Source organism: Macadamia integrifolia, chromosome 13 (assembly GCF_013358625.1).
Source record: "Macadamia integrifolia cultivar HAES 741 chromosome 13, SCU_Mint_v3, whole genome shotgun sequence".
In the NCBI taxonomy this organism is placed as follows: domain Eukaryota; kingdom Viridiplantae; phylum Streptophyta; class Magnoliopsida; order Proteales; family Proteaceae; genus Macadamia; species Macadamia integrifolia.
Genome location: NC_056569.1, coordinates 11,159,275 through 11,179,164, shown reverse-complemented (window position 1 = coordinate 11,179,164; position 19,890 = coordinate 11,159,275). Strand labels below are relative to the sequence as shown.

The 19,890-nt window shown below is 39.7% G+C and overlaps 1 protein-coding gene across 2 annotated transcripts in view; it reads right to left on the bottom strand.

The window, feature by feature from the left end:
* Positions 1-349: 349 nt before the first annotated feature.
* The window catches only part of LOC122059528 (plant cysteine oxidase 4-like), a 29,861-nt gene continuing 10,320 nt past the window's right edge, over positions 350-19,890 (bottom strand). For both annotated transcript variants that reach the window (XM_042622352.1, XM_042622353.1), the window contains exons 3-6: positions 17,788-17,954; positions 17,450-17,597; positions 871-1,074; positions 350-772 (exon numbers count right to left, since the gene is read on the bottom strand). In XM_042622352.1, the coding sequence (XP_042478286.1) occupies positions 654-772; positions 871-1,074; positions 17,450-17,597; positions 17,788-17,954 (638 nt within the window). In that variant the 3' untranslated portion in view covers positions 350-653. The remainder of the gene's footprint in view (positions 773-870; positions 1,075-17,449; positions 17,598-17,787; positions 17,955-19,890) is intronic.

The following is a 19,890-nucleotide window of genomic DNA, read 5'->3' as shown; positions in this document are numbered from 1 at the left end:
TCCCTACCCTTTATTTCCCTTCCAATTTGATGAAGCCAAAGTGAACAGATAATGGACTGAAATGGTTGTAGATTGATAGTAGTCTTTAAACACATTCTTTTGCAATAAAATCACGGCAACCAAAGCACAAGATTACTGTTAGCATTACCAGAAATTCAACATTCCGCTTTGGCACTGCTGATGGGAATATCAAGAAACAAACATCTTGCGCACACAAGATTTCCTTAAAACAAAGTTTCACAACTATTCAGGCACATTATATGTACATGACACATCATTGAACCAACAGAGGAGACAAAATAGCACCAGCTAAAGGTAGGCTTGATCCAGGAAGAAAACAAAACAGATATAAGAGATTGAAACAAGAATTACTATTTAGAAGGAAGAACCAGCAATTCATCCCCCAGGCAGCGTTTATCGAAGAACTCATTGTTCCATTAACTAAAGAGCAGGAGATGCTGTCACCGTTCCTCAAACTAAAGGTGTAATCATTAAATGGATGGATTTTACCCGCAAACATATATGTACAAACCGAATGAGCAACTTATATTTCCAATTATAGTAATTATTACCACTTATCAACAGCCCATATTGTTTCCTAATAATCAGAGCCAATCTTTTTACTTGTATGCTACACCCAACCCAAAAATCCCTCAAGTTCTGATAATAGGGCCCTTGTACACCCCCCTCCGAACAACAAAGTTGTCAGGGGGTTGAAATTCTTCCAACCAAGTCACTTCGGAGGCGTTTATTCCACTTGACTCATCGAAACCTTTAAAAATGGTCAATTGCAAAAATAATAATGAGTTTCTAGAGAAGGGAAAAGAGAAAAATACGATAAATGTGTTAAAAGGGGTATTGGAAGGTTACCAGGTAGATCCTTTCTTGGGGACTTCCGGAAATAGGAACAATGCCGTCCATCTTCAGAAGCATAAGGGGGTGACAGAATGTCAAAAAGAGCACAGGGCGTTAAAGCTTTGAAAGAATGGATGTTGCCACCAGTTGTTGGGTAAAGGATTGTTGTCCCACATGGAGCAGTCATCTCACAATCCCGAACGAGCTTTGCAGGCCTCGCTGCATATTATCATTAATCATAACTTAAAAAGCAGCCACAAATAAAGAAGATGAATAGACTAACGTGCAGAAAGACATGCTTGCTATAGAAATACAGCTCAAGATTGAATTAATGGAAGAAACACAAGATGCAGCATTATGCAGCATCAGTAAGGCATTCATCAGTAATGGCACATTATGAAAAAGCCGTTACTTCAACCAACTTTCACCAACAATAGAGTTGGGGCAATAGACCATAATATGTTATCTTTTAATAAAGAGGAATCTAGAACTTCACAGTAACAAAAGATGAAAGTCAAATGCCAGTGCTAATGGAAACCCAAACATCGACATTATGCTGTATCAGTCCTATCTATGCATCAAAGAAATTGATGACTTGGAAACAATGCAGTAGTAAGAACATCCAAACATGACAAAAGATGCTACCAAAAAGAGACTATGATGGTCACAGCAGTGTGAAATGACTGCAGCACTCAGAACTGTAATTGTATGCATCAAGGATTTAGGTATCAAAATAAAGGGAATGGGTTACGCCCAGGTGATATTTGCCTGATTCATGAGGGGAGATCAATGGAATCGTGTAGTATTAGCTGGATCAGTCACCGCTGATCCAAGGTAACTCGGCCTATACAAAGATCGGATGTGTAGGGTCACGTTAATGACTGGGTGTTGGGAAAATTCACATCGCAAGCAGCTGATAGAAAACATACAGTATGCATAGATAATCAGCAAAGCTTTGTTGTTCATTCCATGTTAGAGTTGGCTTTCATTAATTTTTCCACATTTAAATTTCCTCTTTCAATTCACCAAATACCTGAGGAATCATACCAAGTGAAAGTTCAATAATAAAATTTCAGTATATCAGTAATAAACTCTGAACCTCCTTGATGTGTATGTTGCAGGTGAAAAGAAGGCATCTCAAATACCCAAGATAATAGATTAGAGTACCCTATAATTGACAAGAGCAAAACCAACTCAATGCTCAATATTTAAATTCACCCTGACAAGTGACAAGAAGGAAATAAAGTTCCCAGTTGAGGAAACTTAACATATACATGCCCTTGACAAGGAATCAACAAATCCATTGGCCCCTTACAGAGGTCAAGAAAGCCCAAAAAAAGTTGAACAGACACTTCGATGCTCATAAGTATGATCACTAACAACATCTTGTTTCAAGTATCTCAAGAACTCAAATTTTTCAATATCATGTTAACACTGCTAGAATTCCTTTGAATGTAGACCGGTAATGCAGCTTTGATGGTCTGAAATCTCCGCTTTTGTATCTACAGATCTTCCTTTTTCTATCGATTACTTCAAGTAGAACTGCTGGTATCATGAAGCTCATTTGGAATATCGCTTCTCGGGAAAAGAGCATTCGGGTTGATTGAGTATTATATTCCAGACACCTAAGTCTGATTGCATGTAGACTGCCTCATGCCATATTGATGCTTCTTGGTACTCAAGAAAGATTAAAATATAGACACCTTGCTTGTGATTCTATTCAGACAAGTATTGATGATGGTATTGACACTTTACTCTGGCTTGATAATTGGAATCTTTATGGTGTTCTTATTTCAAAATATGGTAATAGAATCAGGTACAATGCTAGATTTGATAGAATGTCCGTAGTATCTTCCATTATTAGAGAGGGTGTTTGGCTTCTAGGCCCGCATAACTCCCTTAATCTAATTGAAGTCCAGATCAAACTTTATAGTATCAGACCAAGGGGTTGTGGGGACTTAGTTCATTGGCTTGCTGCTTCCTCTAAGAAATTCTCCTCTTCTACTGCTTGGAATTTGATTAGGACTCGAGCTCCTAAAGTTCCATGGTGGAGGTTGGTTTGGTTTAGCTCTAATATCCCTAGACATTGTTTTACCATTTGGAGAGCAATGACCATTTCTCTTCTTATTCAGGAGTTCCTTTTTCCAAAGGAATTTATCTATTCCTAGTTGTTTTTTTCTTGGAACTTCTCTGAAAGAGTGGATCATTTATTCTTCTCCTGTCCTCTTTCAAATTCTATCCGGAAAATGATTCTTAGCAGCTGTTGGCCCCATCATAGAGTTATCCTTTCATATGACAAAGAATGGAGATGGATCTTAAAAGAGTTCGATGGCTTTGTGATACTATTGGTAAGCTGGCATTTAGTGTCATGATTCTGTTTGGTGAGAAAGAAACAAAAGTAGATAGTCCTCCTCAATGTATTCTATTGAGCAGATTTCTGGTCATTACCTTTGAGATCAAAATCAAATTGTTGTCCATTCGTAAAGCGAACCCAGACATTTTAAGGAACATGCATCGTGTTACTTACCAACATTGTATGGCCTGTTTTGCATGGGTCTTACGTGTCATGATGGGTTGGGTAATATGAGTAATATGCAAGGGAGTTATGGGGTGCCTTGTAAAGGAGAGGTAGTTAGTAGATGTTAGAAACGTAAGAAGTGATTAGTAGAAGTTATGGATTGTAAGTGGAGTGTTGGAGTAGTGGAGTGCAGATATATGGAGAGCATGGAGAAGGGGCATTGTAAGTTGTAACCATTATCATATTGATGTCAGACTAAATTACCAAAGAGGTAATCAGTCCCATTAAAATCCAAACAAGCTCCATACTCACTTAGAATAGATCAGAGTTAATAGAGAAAGACAGATCTGAGTACAACCCAGCAATTGGGTCAAATAGGGCTCAAAACGGAGAACTCACAACAGTAAAACCTGGCATTGGATGGCCTTCAAATTAGGATCGAGTGTAGCTAATAATATCTCCAAGTATCCCTCCAAAGATGGCAGGAAAACCACCAAGTAGTTTGGAAACCAATCACAACCCAGAGCTAGACAGAAATTAGGGTTTCACAAGGTTTTGGGAGACCTTGCGGCTCCTTGTAGATGGCTCCAAAGGGCCTGCTGTGCTGGTCGAGTGCTCCTATTGGTTGCTGGAACAAAACCCTAAAAGGGCTAGTTGATTGAGTTTCAGATCAGGAAGATCAGATGATCAACCCAAACCCCAAAAAAACCCTGCTTGCTGAAATCAATTTCTATCCTTTGGGCTGAACTTCAATCTTCAATTGGTGATGATCTTCAGGGCTTCAAATAGATTGTATGTAGGACTCAAATCACTTTATAAACAAGAATAAAATAGAAGGAAGAGGGTGAGAATTGATGGAAGAAGAAAGTAGGATAGGGAATGGCTATCTCAGCCTGGGTCTTTCACCTTCAACTCTCTCAGTTGATGAACCTCCTATCTCAGGCCAATAACATGCAAGCAAGCATAAAACTTTGTTTTTAAAATTCAATCTAACTATTACAATCGATGGTGCTTCTTATATAGTCCTACAACTGATTACAAAAAGGAAACTATTAAATTAGGAAACTTAAACTGAAATAAAACTCCTGAACTTGCTAATCAAGAAATTAACAAACTAACTTCTTTGTCCAACAAATAAAGGATACCAAAATAGAAACAAAGATTTTCTAACAAGAAACCAAAAAAGGAAACAACTTGCTGCCTAAGAAAATAACAAAAGTAGAAACAAAATCCTAGTCTACTGCTGAATCGACTGAACAAACTGAAGGCTTCTAGAAGGCTGTGGTGTCTTCAATCAATTAATGAGCTGGCTGGTATTCTAGAGGCTTCAGCTAGGGACAAAATAATGGAAAAAAGTAGCCGCTCAGTGGAGGGAATGAATCTGTGGTGATGCTGGAGATGGAGACAAAGAAAAGAACCAAGTCTGACCCAACAGAACCAGATCTAGGATGGTTCGATGGGGCTGGCAGAACCAAGGAAAACCAGACCAAAACTGAACCAAATTGGCTGGTTCGAATGGCTTTCCCATCTATATCACATATCCTATATATCCTACATAATAGGAATGGATACGTAATAGAAGAGACATGGAGAAAGATAAGCAAATGCTCAGTCATTGAGTAGAGGTGTGCCACCTCCTGATCAGGCCCAGACGCCCGGCTCCGTCTGTAAAGCCACACTTATCCCCTACCTTATCTCCTATTTCTTCTATCTCCATCTTTATTATCCTTCATTTTCTCTTTTATTCACTATTTTCTCTCCACTTGTGTTTGTGCAAGCATCACATCTTGCCTTTTCATGATATCGTACATTTATTTCTCTCCCCCCCCCCCCCCCCCCCGGATTTTGATGTATCATCGTTCGTTTTTTGTTTCTCCCACCCTGGGTTTTGGTGTATCCCCCTTGAGCTTGGTTGCATTCGTCCCCCACCCTATTTTTTTATGCATCATCTTTATGTTGGCTGTTTAGTTTTTGTTAGAGGTATACCTCTTTTATAGCCAGTTTGGCTTTGTAGTTTGTATAGTTTTTTCTTTCTTTTAATATATTTCCCATTCACTAAAAAAAAAATAACTGCTCCCCAAAATTCATCACTTGCATCAGTTTGCAAGACAAGATCTTCATTTGTTTGGTGAGATAATGGAAGAAGACAATCTATGACTGTTTTGAGATGTTGGACTGCTTCTGTTTGGGTTTTATGCCAAAATGATAATGCAGCTATGATGGTCTGAAAGCTCCACTATTATATCCAAAGATTTGTTTTTTCCCATCAGTTACTTCATGTAAGACTGCTCCCCAGATTTCATCACTTGCTTCAATTTGCAAGACGAGATCTCCATCTGTTGGATGAGATAATGGAAGAAGATGATCTATGAACATTTTGAGATGTCGGCTTGTTTCTGTTTGGGTGTTTTACTAGTGGAAAGCATTCTTCTTTGTCAACTTATAAAGAGGTGCAGTCAATTATGCCCAGTTGGGAATGAGTTTTACTCCATAATTGATAAAGAAAGGGCATACTCAGTGCACAAGGCTCCCACATGTGCGATGTCCGACAAGAACCACGCAGCCTTACCTGAGAATGTCAAGAGACTGTTTTGATTGCTTGACCACCAGGTCGCAACAGCCGTACCTTACCGTTGGAGCAAGCATGCCCCTATTAGTTCTACAACATAATTGATAATTCCTAAAAATTGTTGTAATTCGTTGAAGAGAAGTTAATTTATCTAAGAATTTCAATAATGATTGGGCAATCTGAGATAGTGGGATAAACATTCCATTCTGAAAAAATCATACCCAAGAATTAAATTTGGGTTTGGCCCACAAGCATTTTCTTTTTAGAGAGCACAATGCAGATCGATTTTATGGAAAGAAATATACCAGCCAAAAGAATCGAGCCACGGTGGGTCCATCACACCAATTAGTGGACCAACCTAATGAGCCATAAGGCCAACCAGTTATTGAACTGGGCCAGCCCCTTGGGCTGGGAGTTTGGAGTCTCTCAAACTCTAAATCATGAGGATTGTCTGTCATTACTTTCTTCCTGGACAGCAAGCATTAAAGGAATTTTCCAGACCTTTCCCAAGCTACCAATTGGGGATCTTGTCCAACAAGTTCTGCCTTGACCAGCAGTGTTTCGACCAACAGAGGCTTTCTCTAGTTCTTGAAAATTTCCTAATTCTTGACCTAGTTCAAGATTCTTCAGATATGGTCTTTCAGCCATCATATAAAATCATAATTTTGGGGGGTTCTAATAAGGCTTCCCTAAACCCCTTCGACCAGATATTCAGCCCCACCTGGGCAGTAGTTTGTGAGTTCTTGATTTTCTCTTGTATGACCGAAAATCCCAGAATTTCAGGTAACAATATTATGTAGATCAATGCAATTGGTAGCAATGGTTTCAAAATTCTAACCAATCCAGCAATTGCTTTCTTTGATACTGGAGCTGCAATAGAGATTATCAACCCAAAATTACTTTATACTCACTGATGGAAACAGTGTCTGGAACACTTCCGAGCTGACTAATGATTTCTTTTTCCTTCCTTCCGTTCAAAAGAAGTGAAGACATAAATCCCACCAAAGCCTCTCACAAGGAAATGCATCCAGATCATCTTCAAATGGTAATTCAAAAGCAAACAGAACTTCAGTCCCAAAAGCTTATTAAACCCACTGATTCTCCATGGATGTGTGAAGCATTTTATGTTGATAAATAATTTGAGCAGGTCCGTGGAAAGCCAATATTGGTCATCAATTACCAGTCTGTCAAGTCACATTTCTGGCAGATAAAAAATTTCCACCACCTTCTCGTCAATATCTGCATCACCGATTATCTACCGCCAGGGTATTCTCCAAGTTTAATCTTATGGCAGGAGTTTGGCAATTGGGGATACACCCTGATGAGCGGTGGAGGACAGTCAGAATTCCAGATCATCATTATCAATGGTCTATCATGACATTCAGATTAGGTAGCACCCTCTCTCTTCTAGAAAGCAATGGTTAGAATTTACCAACTGCATTGATCTACATAGACGACAACTTATTTTTCTTCAGCCTGTGGCTGATTTGTAGTGGTACGTCAGGTTGACAGCAGGCACTTATTATAGTTAGCCATAAAATTATGTATGGTCAAACTAATTCTCAACTGGGAGAAATTGACTGAACCACTTTATAAGTTGGCAAAGGAGAGGATGCTTCCCACTGGTCAAAAAACCCAAATAAAAGCAGTCCAACATCTCAAAACAATCATAGATCACCTTCCTCCATTATGTATCCCAACAGATGGAGATATCATCATGCAAACTGATGCAAGTGATGAATTCTAGGGAGCAGTCCTACCTGAAGTAATTGATAGAAAGGAATATCTGTGGATACAAAAGTGGATCTTTCGGACCATCAAAGATGCATTATCATTCCACAATCAAATAAATTCTTGCAATGCTAACATGGTATTGAAATTGTGAGTTCTTTCGAACACAAAAGGAATTCCAAATTCAGATGGATATGTCTTCTTTTCCAAAAACGCTCCAATTCCGCCACAAGATCCTTCCTAACCACATCTACAACGATGGGAAAATTGGTTCTCTCAATGGAAGTTCGAATTATTTCAGGGAAGAAAAATATTATGGCTGATTTCTCTCTCAACATCACCCTGTACATCCAATATTACCCTTGGAAATTGACCACTTCCCTTATATGGACCAAGACAAAATAATGAACCCTCTTCTCAAGGCTCGAAGTAGACACTGGATGTTCAAGTTCCATAAGATTACCATCATAAACCAAGGAAGGGATGATCTGCAAGGTTTACCTATCCATCCATATTGTCTATTTTTTTGTGTCTGAATTAATAATTATCATCAGCTATCCACCGAAGCATTGTGCTTTCTATTTTATCTTTGCGAGTCCTATGTCTTAACCATGAATATCCACATTTGTGACTTTTTCCTATCAAAACCAATGTATTGAGACATAGTTCCATTGTTTTTTAAAGATTACTAACATGTTGTTGAAGGGAAGAAGTTTGTTTAAACTAGTGTTATCTAACCTCACCTGTTGACATGTAAGTGTGCAGGATGGTTTGTAAGCGATGGTTCGTTGAATGGTCAAGTCACTCTTGTGAGCTTGGCCTTCCAGCGTGTGGCAGCAATTGACAACTTTAATGTGACCATGAGCCTTGTGTAAGTCCACCCATTATGGCTGGAAGTCTTCTAGAATTCAGTAAGTCCATCTAAGACATGATGATGGTGAAACTCAACCGAAGATGATCGAGCTTCCATCAATAAGACCATTTCAAAGATCATCTGCAATAACTTTGGGTCAAGAGTATCAAACAGACGACTCTTTATGACTTAGGATTGTATTTGTAAATTGAATAAATGGAATATATTGTAATCCTTAGCATTGCAAGGCGATTGTCCTGGCTAGGGCATTGGACCTAAACTGAACTTATTAGTATACCTTACCTCAGACCTTTTGGGGAAAATGGCCTCGGGTGGGAAACAATTTAAAACTGGGGCGGAACAACGAGTGGATCCGAGAGAGAGAAGGTTGAGCCGTGGGAGAAATGGATTTCCCACATCGGCCGACCCACTTCAATCTTTCTTTCTCGTTCAAGCATCCTCCGCTGGCCAATCTCTTGCTTTATTCCAATTTTCAGGCCTGATCGGGGCTTCTCTCATTCTTGAGTTCCAGCTCAACTCCATAGTTTTCCAGCCTCTGGGAAGCGAAGCTAACTGGCTTGTTAGATGAAAGCTCATGTTCCACTCTGATCATTGCAACGCACCTAACTGCTCTATTCCTCAGCCATCAAATAGATCCATAAAATCATCAAATATAGCTTGAAATTCCCCATGCACAGCCCAAATTTGGGCTGCTGACCTATGTCCTGGTCCAACAGATTCAACCGATCGGTCAAGCCTGAGAAAAATCTTAGGCTCCAAATCTGAGTGCTGGCCCAACCGACTCACCCTGTTGGAGAAGCCCAAGGGCTCTAGTCCCTGCCAACCTGAGCTACCAGTCGATGGGACCAGAAAGGACCAGAGGGCGGGCATTCAGTCCTTACCAGCATATGCTAAGGCACTGGCCAGGACACTGCAATGGCTAGAAATAGAGCTGTACTGGGTACCGGCCGATGTGCCAGTGTGCCGGTCCTACCAGCACATTGAACAACAAGGCAAGTGTTTGCCCATTATGCAGGGTCTTTTGGTCATATTTTAGGATTATTTTGGCCCCCTATACAAGGACTATTTATGAGCCAATTAATCCATCACTGAGCCTTCAATTGCATATCCTTTGTGACTCATTTGTGCCAAGTCTTTGAGAACCACTAGAGCTTCTATCTTGCAAATTCACCTTAGAAGCTTTTCATTGTAAGAGCTTCACTTTAAATATTTGGTTCTTGAGCTATTTTTTTCATCTCAATTATTTAAGGTTGTAAGGGTTGTTAGAACTTAGTGGACTTAGTGGTGATCCTAGGAAACCACTAGATTTGAGTGTGAGCCAAAACATTTGGGTTATCATTGAACCCAGAAAAACATTGTGAGGGTAATAAAGTGATCATCTAGTGGAAATTCCAAGAGGATGCCTCTAGGTAGCAGATGTAGGCAAGGTTTCTGAACCACTCTAAATTTCTTATGTCACCTCACTGTCTCTCTATTACATTTTGCAAGCTCTTTTCTACAACCGCCCTCTTTGGGTTTATTTGTGTTTTGGATTTGATTGTTTTAATTACCTAGTTTCCTGTTGTCAACCAATTCCACCCCCCCCTTTTTATTGGGTTGCCAGATCCAACAGCACCCTCCATCCTAAGTTAGTTCTGTCACATACTAATTTCAAAAACTTATTAAGCTGGTTTATGTATCCTGAGCAATGCATAGGGCATTTAAATAGTCCTGATAGATGGAATGTTCTTGTCACTCTACATAACCCAATCTCATATGTTACTCACTGACTGACGGAACCTACAAGACAGGTTGATGACAATTATAGTCCATGATCCTAATGCTACTATACATTTTCGGATTCACATATAGTTTGTCTGGAACTTCGGCTCTCATTGAAATAGAACTCAGTGGGATGATGTTATGAAACATCTTTGCCAGTTCAATAACACTGAATCAAGACCATATGCCTCTGGCTCTTTGGAAATCTCAAGAATGGGCCTCTTCTCAACCTGATCAAGAATATTTCTTGAACTATATTTACCATTATGAAGCAAAACGGGGTTACATAACGAATGAAGACTCGTACTTATCAGACTCAGGAGCAAGCATTGATTGAGGTGACATCAGCCCTTTGATGCCCTCATCTGCTCTAGGAATCTGAATGGACGTGCTAAGCAACAAGATCCCTATCAGGGAAACTATAAACTACGGTATGGTATATGGAAGAAAATTTTTTGTGGCCGACCTTGCTGGATATTCTTGGTCTAGTCGAAATAAGCAATAACGACTTGTCACCCTCGGTGTGCTCCAGCATGTTCGAGTATTAGAGTGGCTAGCAATTTCAGTCTATGGGTCTTGTCATCAAATTTCTTCAGGCTTTTTGTCCCGTCATCACATAGGTTCAAATGAGTTTTGCATCGTCCACAAGCTTTGCCAATAATGATTACAAAATTTTATACAGCTCACGGTGTGCTCATCAAATTTGCTTTATGAAGTGCAGAGTCGAGCCTTGCTTTAAGTCTTGTCGTCGCTTTTACTTTAAGTCATCTCATTACTTTATGTCAAGATAAAGTTCGCCTTTATGTCACGACGTTTTTAAGTCGTGTCACATTATGCATGTAAGCCTTATCTGTAAGTGTAATATTGTTAAGTCCTTGTACTCAAAACAAGTTGAAGTCTGTAAGAGTCTAAATAGCTGAATCAACGCAGCCTACTGATCAGATTTCTAGTCCCCATTCCATATTCTAGATTCAAGATCCAACCTTCTCTGAGTCAACCCCTCACCCATCGATTATCAGAGAGTTGTCTAGGGGAGAAATGTCCTGACCTCCACATCAAAGAGTAGTCTTCTATACCTACTTTTTCTTCTTCTTTCATATAGTGAAAACCCAAGCCAAGCATCCTCTTGCTCCGAAGTTCTTTCCTCTTAAGAGTTTTCTCCATCATCAAAATTTTTGTCCTAGTTCTCCTTCATTTGTTGTTCTTGCATCCTCCCTGGATTCCTCTCTGTATGCTTGAGCTTTGGGAAGTCTAATGTTGTGCAAGTCCATTCGTTTTGCATGGACCATATATACACACATATTAGAAAAAGGTTCCCCACACTACCAACTTGGGAAGGAATCCCCACGCCGCCACATTATTGACCATTGGATATGGCGATTTGCATCATAGCCACAGTTGTCGAGGTGATCCAATGCGCCCGCCTAGGTTTCCTAAGGCCTAAGTGTGCATTAATGACTATATGTAATATAGCAATGATAATTTTATAAAATTATGTTTATATGCAATATAGAATCCATATCAATACAATATGATTAAATTATGCTAGTAATGGACTAGTATGAACACCAACACATAATAAACAAAGCATGAGATATAATATAAACATATTCATCAAAACAAAAAAAAAAAACAAAAACAAAGCAATAAACATAAATCAACGTTAACTCATGAAGTGTCAACAAGGTGTGTTGTCGCTTTGGACCTATGAAAGAACCTAGATGCCTAGGCGACGCCTTGACAAATATGATCTTAGCCATTCATTGTCACTATTGCTTCATCACCCACAAATCACAATCCATCATTGTTCATCCCTCCACAGGCCACATCCTCTCATCCCTCTACAACCCACCGCCACTAACGCTCATTTGTTTGCAAGCTCCACCTCCTCTTCTTTTGCTGCCTCACTCACTAGTGCCTAAAATGGAATTCAACAATTCGAGTGCCCTCAGGTGGGTCTCCCACCATGTCGTCCCCTACTATCCACAAGCCCATCTCTTAGTTGGCAACAGTTGGGGTGTGCGGGCGAGACCATAACAGTTTGATGGCCCAGGGGACAATGAGGTGTCATGTTCAGGGTTTATGATCAATCTCATAATAATTGCATATGTAGTGAGAGATGGTATACATTGTTCTTAATAGGACTCAGGGATCTGTAGAATGGAAATTACAGTCAATACACAATATCATATTATGGTGGAAGGTGACCTTAAACCAAACAAAGGGTTCGGCGGATAATATACCACCTGAACAAACAAAATGAGGAAAACAACCATCAAGCAAATCACAGTTGCATTTCAAGCATCTAAGTGTTGTGCAAATGAAGAAGCTCGGCAGCATACATTGGAAACGCCTGCACCGGTTACACCGCCAGAGCCTCAGACTATACCCAAGTAACACACAAGGTCCCATTAATCCTTCCCATCTAGAATCAACCCAAAAAAATTGCACCAATCCATCCATCACTCTCCCTCGTGAAAAAAAAAACACAAAAACAAAAACAAACAAACAAACAAACATAAAACCAAAAAGAAAAAAAAAACCTAAACCTCTAATCACTGAATCCAGTCCATCCTATTCTTCCCTCAATGCCGCAGTTAGCTCGACCATAAAACCAAGATCCTCTTTCATTCTACTCCCTCTCTTTGCATCCCACTCTAATGCTTGAATAGGTGAAAGCTCGAATGGTTTCAGGGTTAGGCTCTAGGAGTCTCACAAACTCTCATAGGGATTCTAGATGGGAAGATATGTTGCTGCGTTAGTCAAGAAGGTGACTCCAACTATTGGACGGGAGGAGGGCGTTGGAGATGGGGAGATGAAGAGGAGGTGATACTCACAGACAGATGAGCAGCAGCGGCAATGTTGTAGAGGGATGAGTGACATTGGAAAGCGGGTGATGCAGCGGTAGTGACAACGAATCGTTAAGATGCAAATCTACCTATCCAATGATCAAATAATATGCCAGCGCGGGGATTCCTTCCCAGGCTAGCAGTGTGGGGTTTATATATATATATATATATATATATGTATATATAGGGAAGTAGTTTGTTTTCCGGGAGTGCAGCCTATGCCAGCGCTTCTTGTGTCTATATCTCAGCTCCACAAAACGAGGGCTAAAAGTGTCTTTTCACATGGGAGGAGAGAGAAAGACACATAAGAACACTAGCATAGGCCATGCTCCCAGACAGATTTCCTTTTCCCATATATATATATATATATATATATATGGGAAAAAGAACGCTCCCCGGTCGCACAACCCCTACACCAGCACGGGGGCCAATGAGAAGCACACATTGGCATCAATAGGGATAGTTTTTTTGAGTTTCACAAGAGTGGGGGCATCATTTCACCGCTTTGTGTTTGAGCACAAGGGCCGCATGACTAGGAAGCATTCATTTCCCATATATATAAATGATGCACACATACATTGGCATGGTGTAATAGAATCTTATACACTAGCATTTTATTGACCATTGGATGGGGCAAACGGCATCTTAGCCGTTTGTTGCCACTATTGTTGCATCACGCATGATGCACTGTGCTCCAATACTGCCATCTCCCTCCACCACCACCACCTCTACTTTCTCCCTCTTCTCAGAATCCGTGCAGTCATCGGTACCTCTGTCAAAGATTGGACGGAAAACTGCTCTCCCACCTTCATTCCATCGGCAACCAGATGCAGAACCCGGGTTCAAAAACCCTATTCGGATCTCTTATGGGCCGACCCAAACTAATATCAACTCAATCAAGAAGTAAGGGGTAAAATAGTAAATAATCTGAGACGCAAAGCCCTTTAAGGGAGAGTAAACAAAATCAGTGGCAATTCTGTAAATTTCAGAATAGATAGGGGCCTTACTTGTATAAGGAAACAGTAGCTTGGTCAAATCTGGAATTAAAATTAAAGAATAAAGACAATTCTGGGATTAGAATCAGATTGGGATAACTTAAAGCAAAAGTTCAGGAAATAGGGGTAATATGTAAATATGTGAAGTCAGGCCATGTTATATAATTAATAAACTACCTTTGTTCTCCCTCTCGATAAATAAGAGGGAGGCAGTACACCCAGACCTGAATTCAAGCAATTGAACTAAGCTACGCAATCTCTGATGGATTTGAAACTCCAAAGGTAAGTTACTAACCCACTCTTCTATGAATTCCAAGTGTTAACCCAGCAAGACAGCCTTCGATTTATCAACTAAAGCTCTCTGAAATTATTCCTGGCAATAAATAGAAACCAGGGTTGATTTCAGTTTTGGTACTTCATCACAGGGAAAGGTTTCTGGTCTGAGATTCAGATATTGAAATCTCCTAGGGCAGATGTTCCTACGCATAGAAGATGGAGAGAAAAGAATAAAGATTGAAGGAGATCAGCCCACAGCCGAAAAGCTGCTGCTGTGCACCAGAACAGAGTATAACAAAAGGGAAGAAGAAGAAGAAAAATAGAGATCGGAGGGAAGGGAGACGAAAGAGAGGGAGATCACACAAGGCCACGCAGGCTCTCTTCAAACAAAACTCTATTCTTCCTTCAACACCATATCTTACCATATCTACCCAAGCATAAAAAAGAAAAATAAAATAGCACTCCTATGTATAGCTAAAATAAAGAGAGAATAAAATAAACTAAGTATTGCATCCTTTGTAATCTACCAACCCTCCCAAGACCACAAACCCCTTTTAGGACCGATTCTTGGTTTGGACCTCCAAAGAGGGTTGGTCCGGTCCAGCCAAGCCAAGGCAACAGCATCACAACCCTTGCCTCAGCTTCTTTCATATCGTCCCTGGTGTACCTCCGAAGACCAGATTCCTCTTTGAAACGCCTCAGCCTCCCAACCCCCATATTTCTCTCCCCTCTCAGTTTGCACTGACACAATGAAGAAACCAAACAAGAAATTATCTGCACATTATACAGATAAGAGAAGAAAATACCTGATAATTTCTCCAATGCATAGACTTCAAGGAGCCCTTCACCGACTCGAATTCATTATCATAAAGTCAAAACTCAAAATAAAAAGCGTGATCTTGGCCAGAGGCAATTAAACACTTGAGCAGGTTCTGGTGCGGAAGAAAACCTTCACCCTGGGATCCAAGTCAATTACCCGAGCTTCTCACTCAAGTTCTTACCGCGTGAAAGCCTGGACTGGGTTTGTGAAGACGTGCTATTTCCTTGTAGACCGAAGGAAATCGGGCTTCTGTAACAGAGGCCAATCCAAGGAGCAATGCTAGACTTGCAGTGTGGAGGAGACAGTGTGGAAGGGAGATAGATGCAGATAGGGGAAGGGAAATGAAGCAGCGGAGGGAATGGGTGATGCCAAGGAGTGATGGTGGTTCATAGGTGATACAGTGGCTATGGATTGAACAACTGAGATGTTTCCTGCTTCATACGACGGTTACTAAGATGCTAGAATATAAAATTCTATTACACATCAGTAGTGTATAGATTTCTTTCCCAAATATATATATTAACCTGTTCGTTTACTAATGATGAGACCTCTCTATATTGGTCATCCATCCATCAAGAATTGCCTTCCTTTTACCATCATCTTTCCATTGTCATTGTTCTCAAAGGCATCACCCTTGCAAAGATTGATGCGGATCCGAGTGAATCGAATCGCTTAGCGCCCAACCAAATACTACAGAGAATGGTAATTCTGTAAATAAATGGAAGCTAAAGGGAGGTGGAAGACTTGTAATTAGGCTCAACTTAAACACAAGCAAAGGATAGTTCAGGAATTCAAATAAAGTAGGACAAAAGAGAATAATGAGTAAGTGAAGGGCAATAAGGTCAAACCAGGGGTTAAATGCCCTAAACAGCAGCCCACAATTCTTCAAGCTTCTTCTCCTTGTCGTGAGAACCAGAAATCAGCAGAAATAACCTTCGAACAAGACAAGAGAACTCATCAATGGGGCCTTCAATCGGGCTGAAACTCATGGAAGGGTTTGATTATTCCAAGATCTACAGTCTCCAACCGATGGGTGTTCAAACAGAAACCAAAGAGAAAGTAAAACTTCTGCAACTCAGGTCTAACGCAAAGACAGAATTAGATGTGAAGTTCTGGTTAGAACTTCCAGCAAAGATCAAATCTTCACTCGCATCCATGTAGAGTAAGTCGTTTCCATTAGAGGGATGAGCCCTTAAAACCTCAAACTGATCTGAAGTGTATCAGGACAGATTGATGGAAAAAAACTGTGGCTGCAAGTAACACCCAGAAAACAGAGTAGTAGTATCGGTTAACGAAAACAGAAAAAGAAAAGAGAAATAGCAATAGCAGATCAATGGGGCGGGAGAAGAGGAATAGAAGAGATACGAAAATTTCAGAGGGGGAGGAAAAAGGGGTCGGCAGTCATGGTTCCACACCCAAAAATTCTTCAACCAAGTGTTAATTCTTCAAAAACTAAAACTGAAATTTCATACTGTCTTACATGACTACTTAAAGGAAAATACCATCAATTAATGGAAGCTAAATTAATTAGAAACTAACCTAAATAGCAACTGAAATAAAATCTCCTACCAAACTAATTTCTAACTAAAAAGGAAAGTAAATAAGAACCAAATCAAAAGATATTTTTTTCTAAACCCATCGCCAAACTGCATCAAAGATTAAAAGGTTGACGATTAAAATGAGAGAGAGAATGCAAGGGGGAAATGTAAGGAACCTTTCCTGATCTATCATGGTCACCATTTATTCCAGATTTATAATGCGGTAGTCTTTAACGAGAAGAAGATGAGGAAGAAGGATAGTGAGGAAACAAGAAAATGGGCGAATCAATTACCATGGGTTTAGGTTATAAGAGGCTTAGGGACCTTTGATGCTTGAACCATGTGCATCTATGTAAACCATCATTTCTCTTACTATGAGATTGATTGAATTAAAGATGAAAAACATTTTCAACAGAACTGAAGTGAGGAGATTAATCTGAAGCATCCAAGTTAATATGAGAATTTTTTTTTTTTTTTTTTTTTGGGTGTACCTGAGGGTCTTTGGTGTTTCCAGTGCATTGAAATGACTTTTCTTACAAAAGCAAATTACTACACAACCAAAATGATCTTTGGAAAGAAAAACATGATTATTATTAGTTCAGAGAAACCATTTCATGGCTCCTATAGAGCTCAGTACCAACAGTTCTAGACCCAAAAGCGCACCTTGTGATGGATCAGCAGGCCCAGATAAATCAAGCCAATCATACGATTTCACATGTAATGAACCATATAGAAGCTTGCTCAAAACAGTCATCCCAGGATGATTGTGAAGGGGTATGATAGATGACGGTGGCATGCAGAATATTCCTATCTGCAAAAGAGAAAGAAGAGAGAGAGAGAGTAAAAAAATTAAAAAAATAAATGACTAAACAAATCCCAAATCATTAATATTATATTAATAAATTTACAAACCCAACTTTCAAGCATATCAAGCACATTTCACCCTACTGTAACCAGTGCAACTTATCAACAAAGTATTGCCATGATTTTCAAAAGCTTACAGAGAAGCTACTGCACTCATGCAAATGCAGATATCTTATTGGAGGCAGGTACTGCTGGCTGCTCCCATTACGTCCTTTCTTTCCATTAATCCCGTGCGGAGAACCTTTCCATCCACGTACCAACTGTGCCTCCTGTTCAAGACCTACATCAGAAGGCCTCATCTTATCTGAAATAGAATCCTGAAGTGTTAGAAGTTGAGGGAGAAAAAAGAATTCAAATTCCAAAGCCGCAATTAACCGCACACACCCCCCCCCCCCAAAAAAAAAATGTCAACAGATAATCTAAAGGAAACTCAGAACTCATGTATAGGTAAAATAGTCTACAGATTTCAAATGTTGAATTACAAATTATTAGAATTTAATTACACTGCAAAAGGCATCATTCAAAAAATAAGTTAGCAACAGTCATGTTGAAAAACCAAAGCTCACAAAATATTTCTCTAAGAACTTGTACTTGAAACTCCTGTAACCTTTAACTTAGGTCCAGGATTAAAGATTCAGAAAGTTTAAAAACTCATTTGAACAATATCATACTTGAGTTATGATGCTTTCTGGATATCTAAAATCACCATTTTGCAGGACCACCCACTTCTGCATATAGCTTTTGTTTTATGGGTGACAGCAAGTTGTTTTGACTGGTGAGAAAAGAGAGGGGGAAAATTCCAAGTCGGAATGAATTGTGGGTTTTAACAAGCCAAACAAAATTAAAATGTATGGGACACAGTTGTAGTGAAAACAAAGAGTAGAAATGAAGATGTTAACTGTATGGCCAAAGAGGTACTGCACAGAAGACATTATCTTACCCTCTTTTAATAATTAATGAGGAGGCAAAGAAGATAATACCGCCTGTAAGAATTAGAGTTGGGTGAATGAAGTGGAGAGATGATGCTCTTGTGAGGTGTGATGTGATCAATGCACTGGAAGTACCAGCAATATATAAAAAAGAAACGGCATATACATAATTTATCCAATAAAAAAAAAGCATAAAATGAATAGCCCCCCTTGTTCGGTGGCAGTTTCAGGCCTTCGTTGTAGTTGTTTCTCTTCGGTCTGAGAGTGGGGCCTATGGCCCACTTTGTTACTGTTGTTTCAATTTTTTTTATTAAATTGGTAATTCATACAAATAAATTAATAAATAAATAAGACATGAATTCATTGACAAAATGATAATCTCTCTGCAACACCTATCAATATTAGTCAAGAAAGCAACCAGAGAAAATGATACCCTTCTAGATTCTAACAGCAAAAAACTTGAACTAGCACAATGCTTCAAATATCAACAGGAGGGCCAAAATTCAACTGGTGTGATCCTCCAACTTTCTCGACAGCTTTTTTTTTTCGCTTCCCTTCCCTCCCTTTCTTTGAGGGTTGGGGTGGGTGTATGTATTCATGCATCCTTCAATATCATTGCCTTAGCAATATTGGGTCAGATAATAGTAACAACGCACTGGCAAGATTGAGTAATAAAACGACATGAAGAATCAGGAACTAATGAACTAGAGGTTAATGTCTCTCATATGTGCATTCCCTCTAACAAAGAATAAAGAAGTTGATCCCAACTAGAAAGGGTTTTTTGTTGTCCAAACCTATCGAGGGCCCATAGGCCAACTAGTGGGAGAGTGCCCCAAGGGGGGTCTCAAACTCAAGATCATGCCTGGGGCTGTGCATGCTACAAGCAGGGCACAAACCAAGCGCTAAGCAATAGTACAAAGATTAAGACATTGTTTCTCGTTTTAAATTATTTCTCTTCTCCATCTCTTATAACCTAGAGATCAGACCCAGGTTAACTAAGAATGAAAAGCAATAGTGAATATATCATTTCAACAATATAACACCATTAATGCTTTCCAAACATATTCCAAAAGATATCTGATAACAATGTATGAAGATTAGAATGGATATGAAAATAGTGCCACTAACAGGTTTTAAAAATCAGAATAGATTCGGCAGAATCAGCCAACACCAATCCTGATTACCCCCGATTCTCTGCTTCCTGGGTCCAACAAAGTTAGGCCATGTCCGGCTGATTCTTGGGCGAATAGGATCGGAATCAATGGAGAGACCAATCCAATCCCCGATTCCGAGTTTTTAAACCTTGAGCAC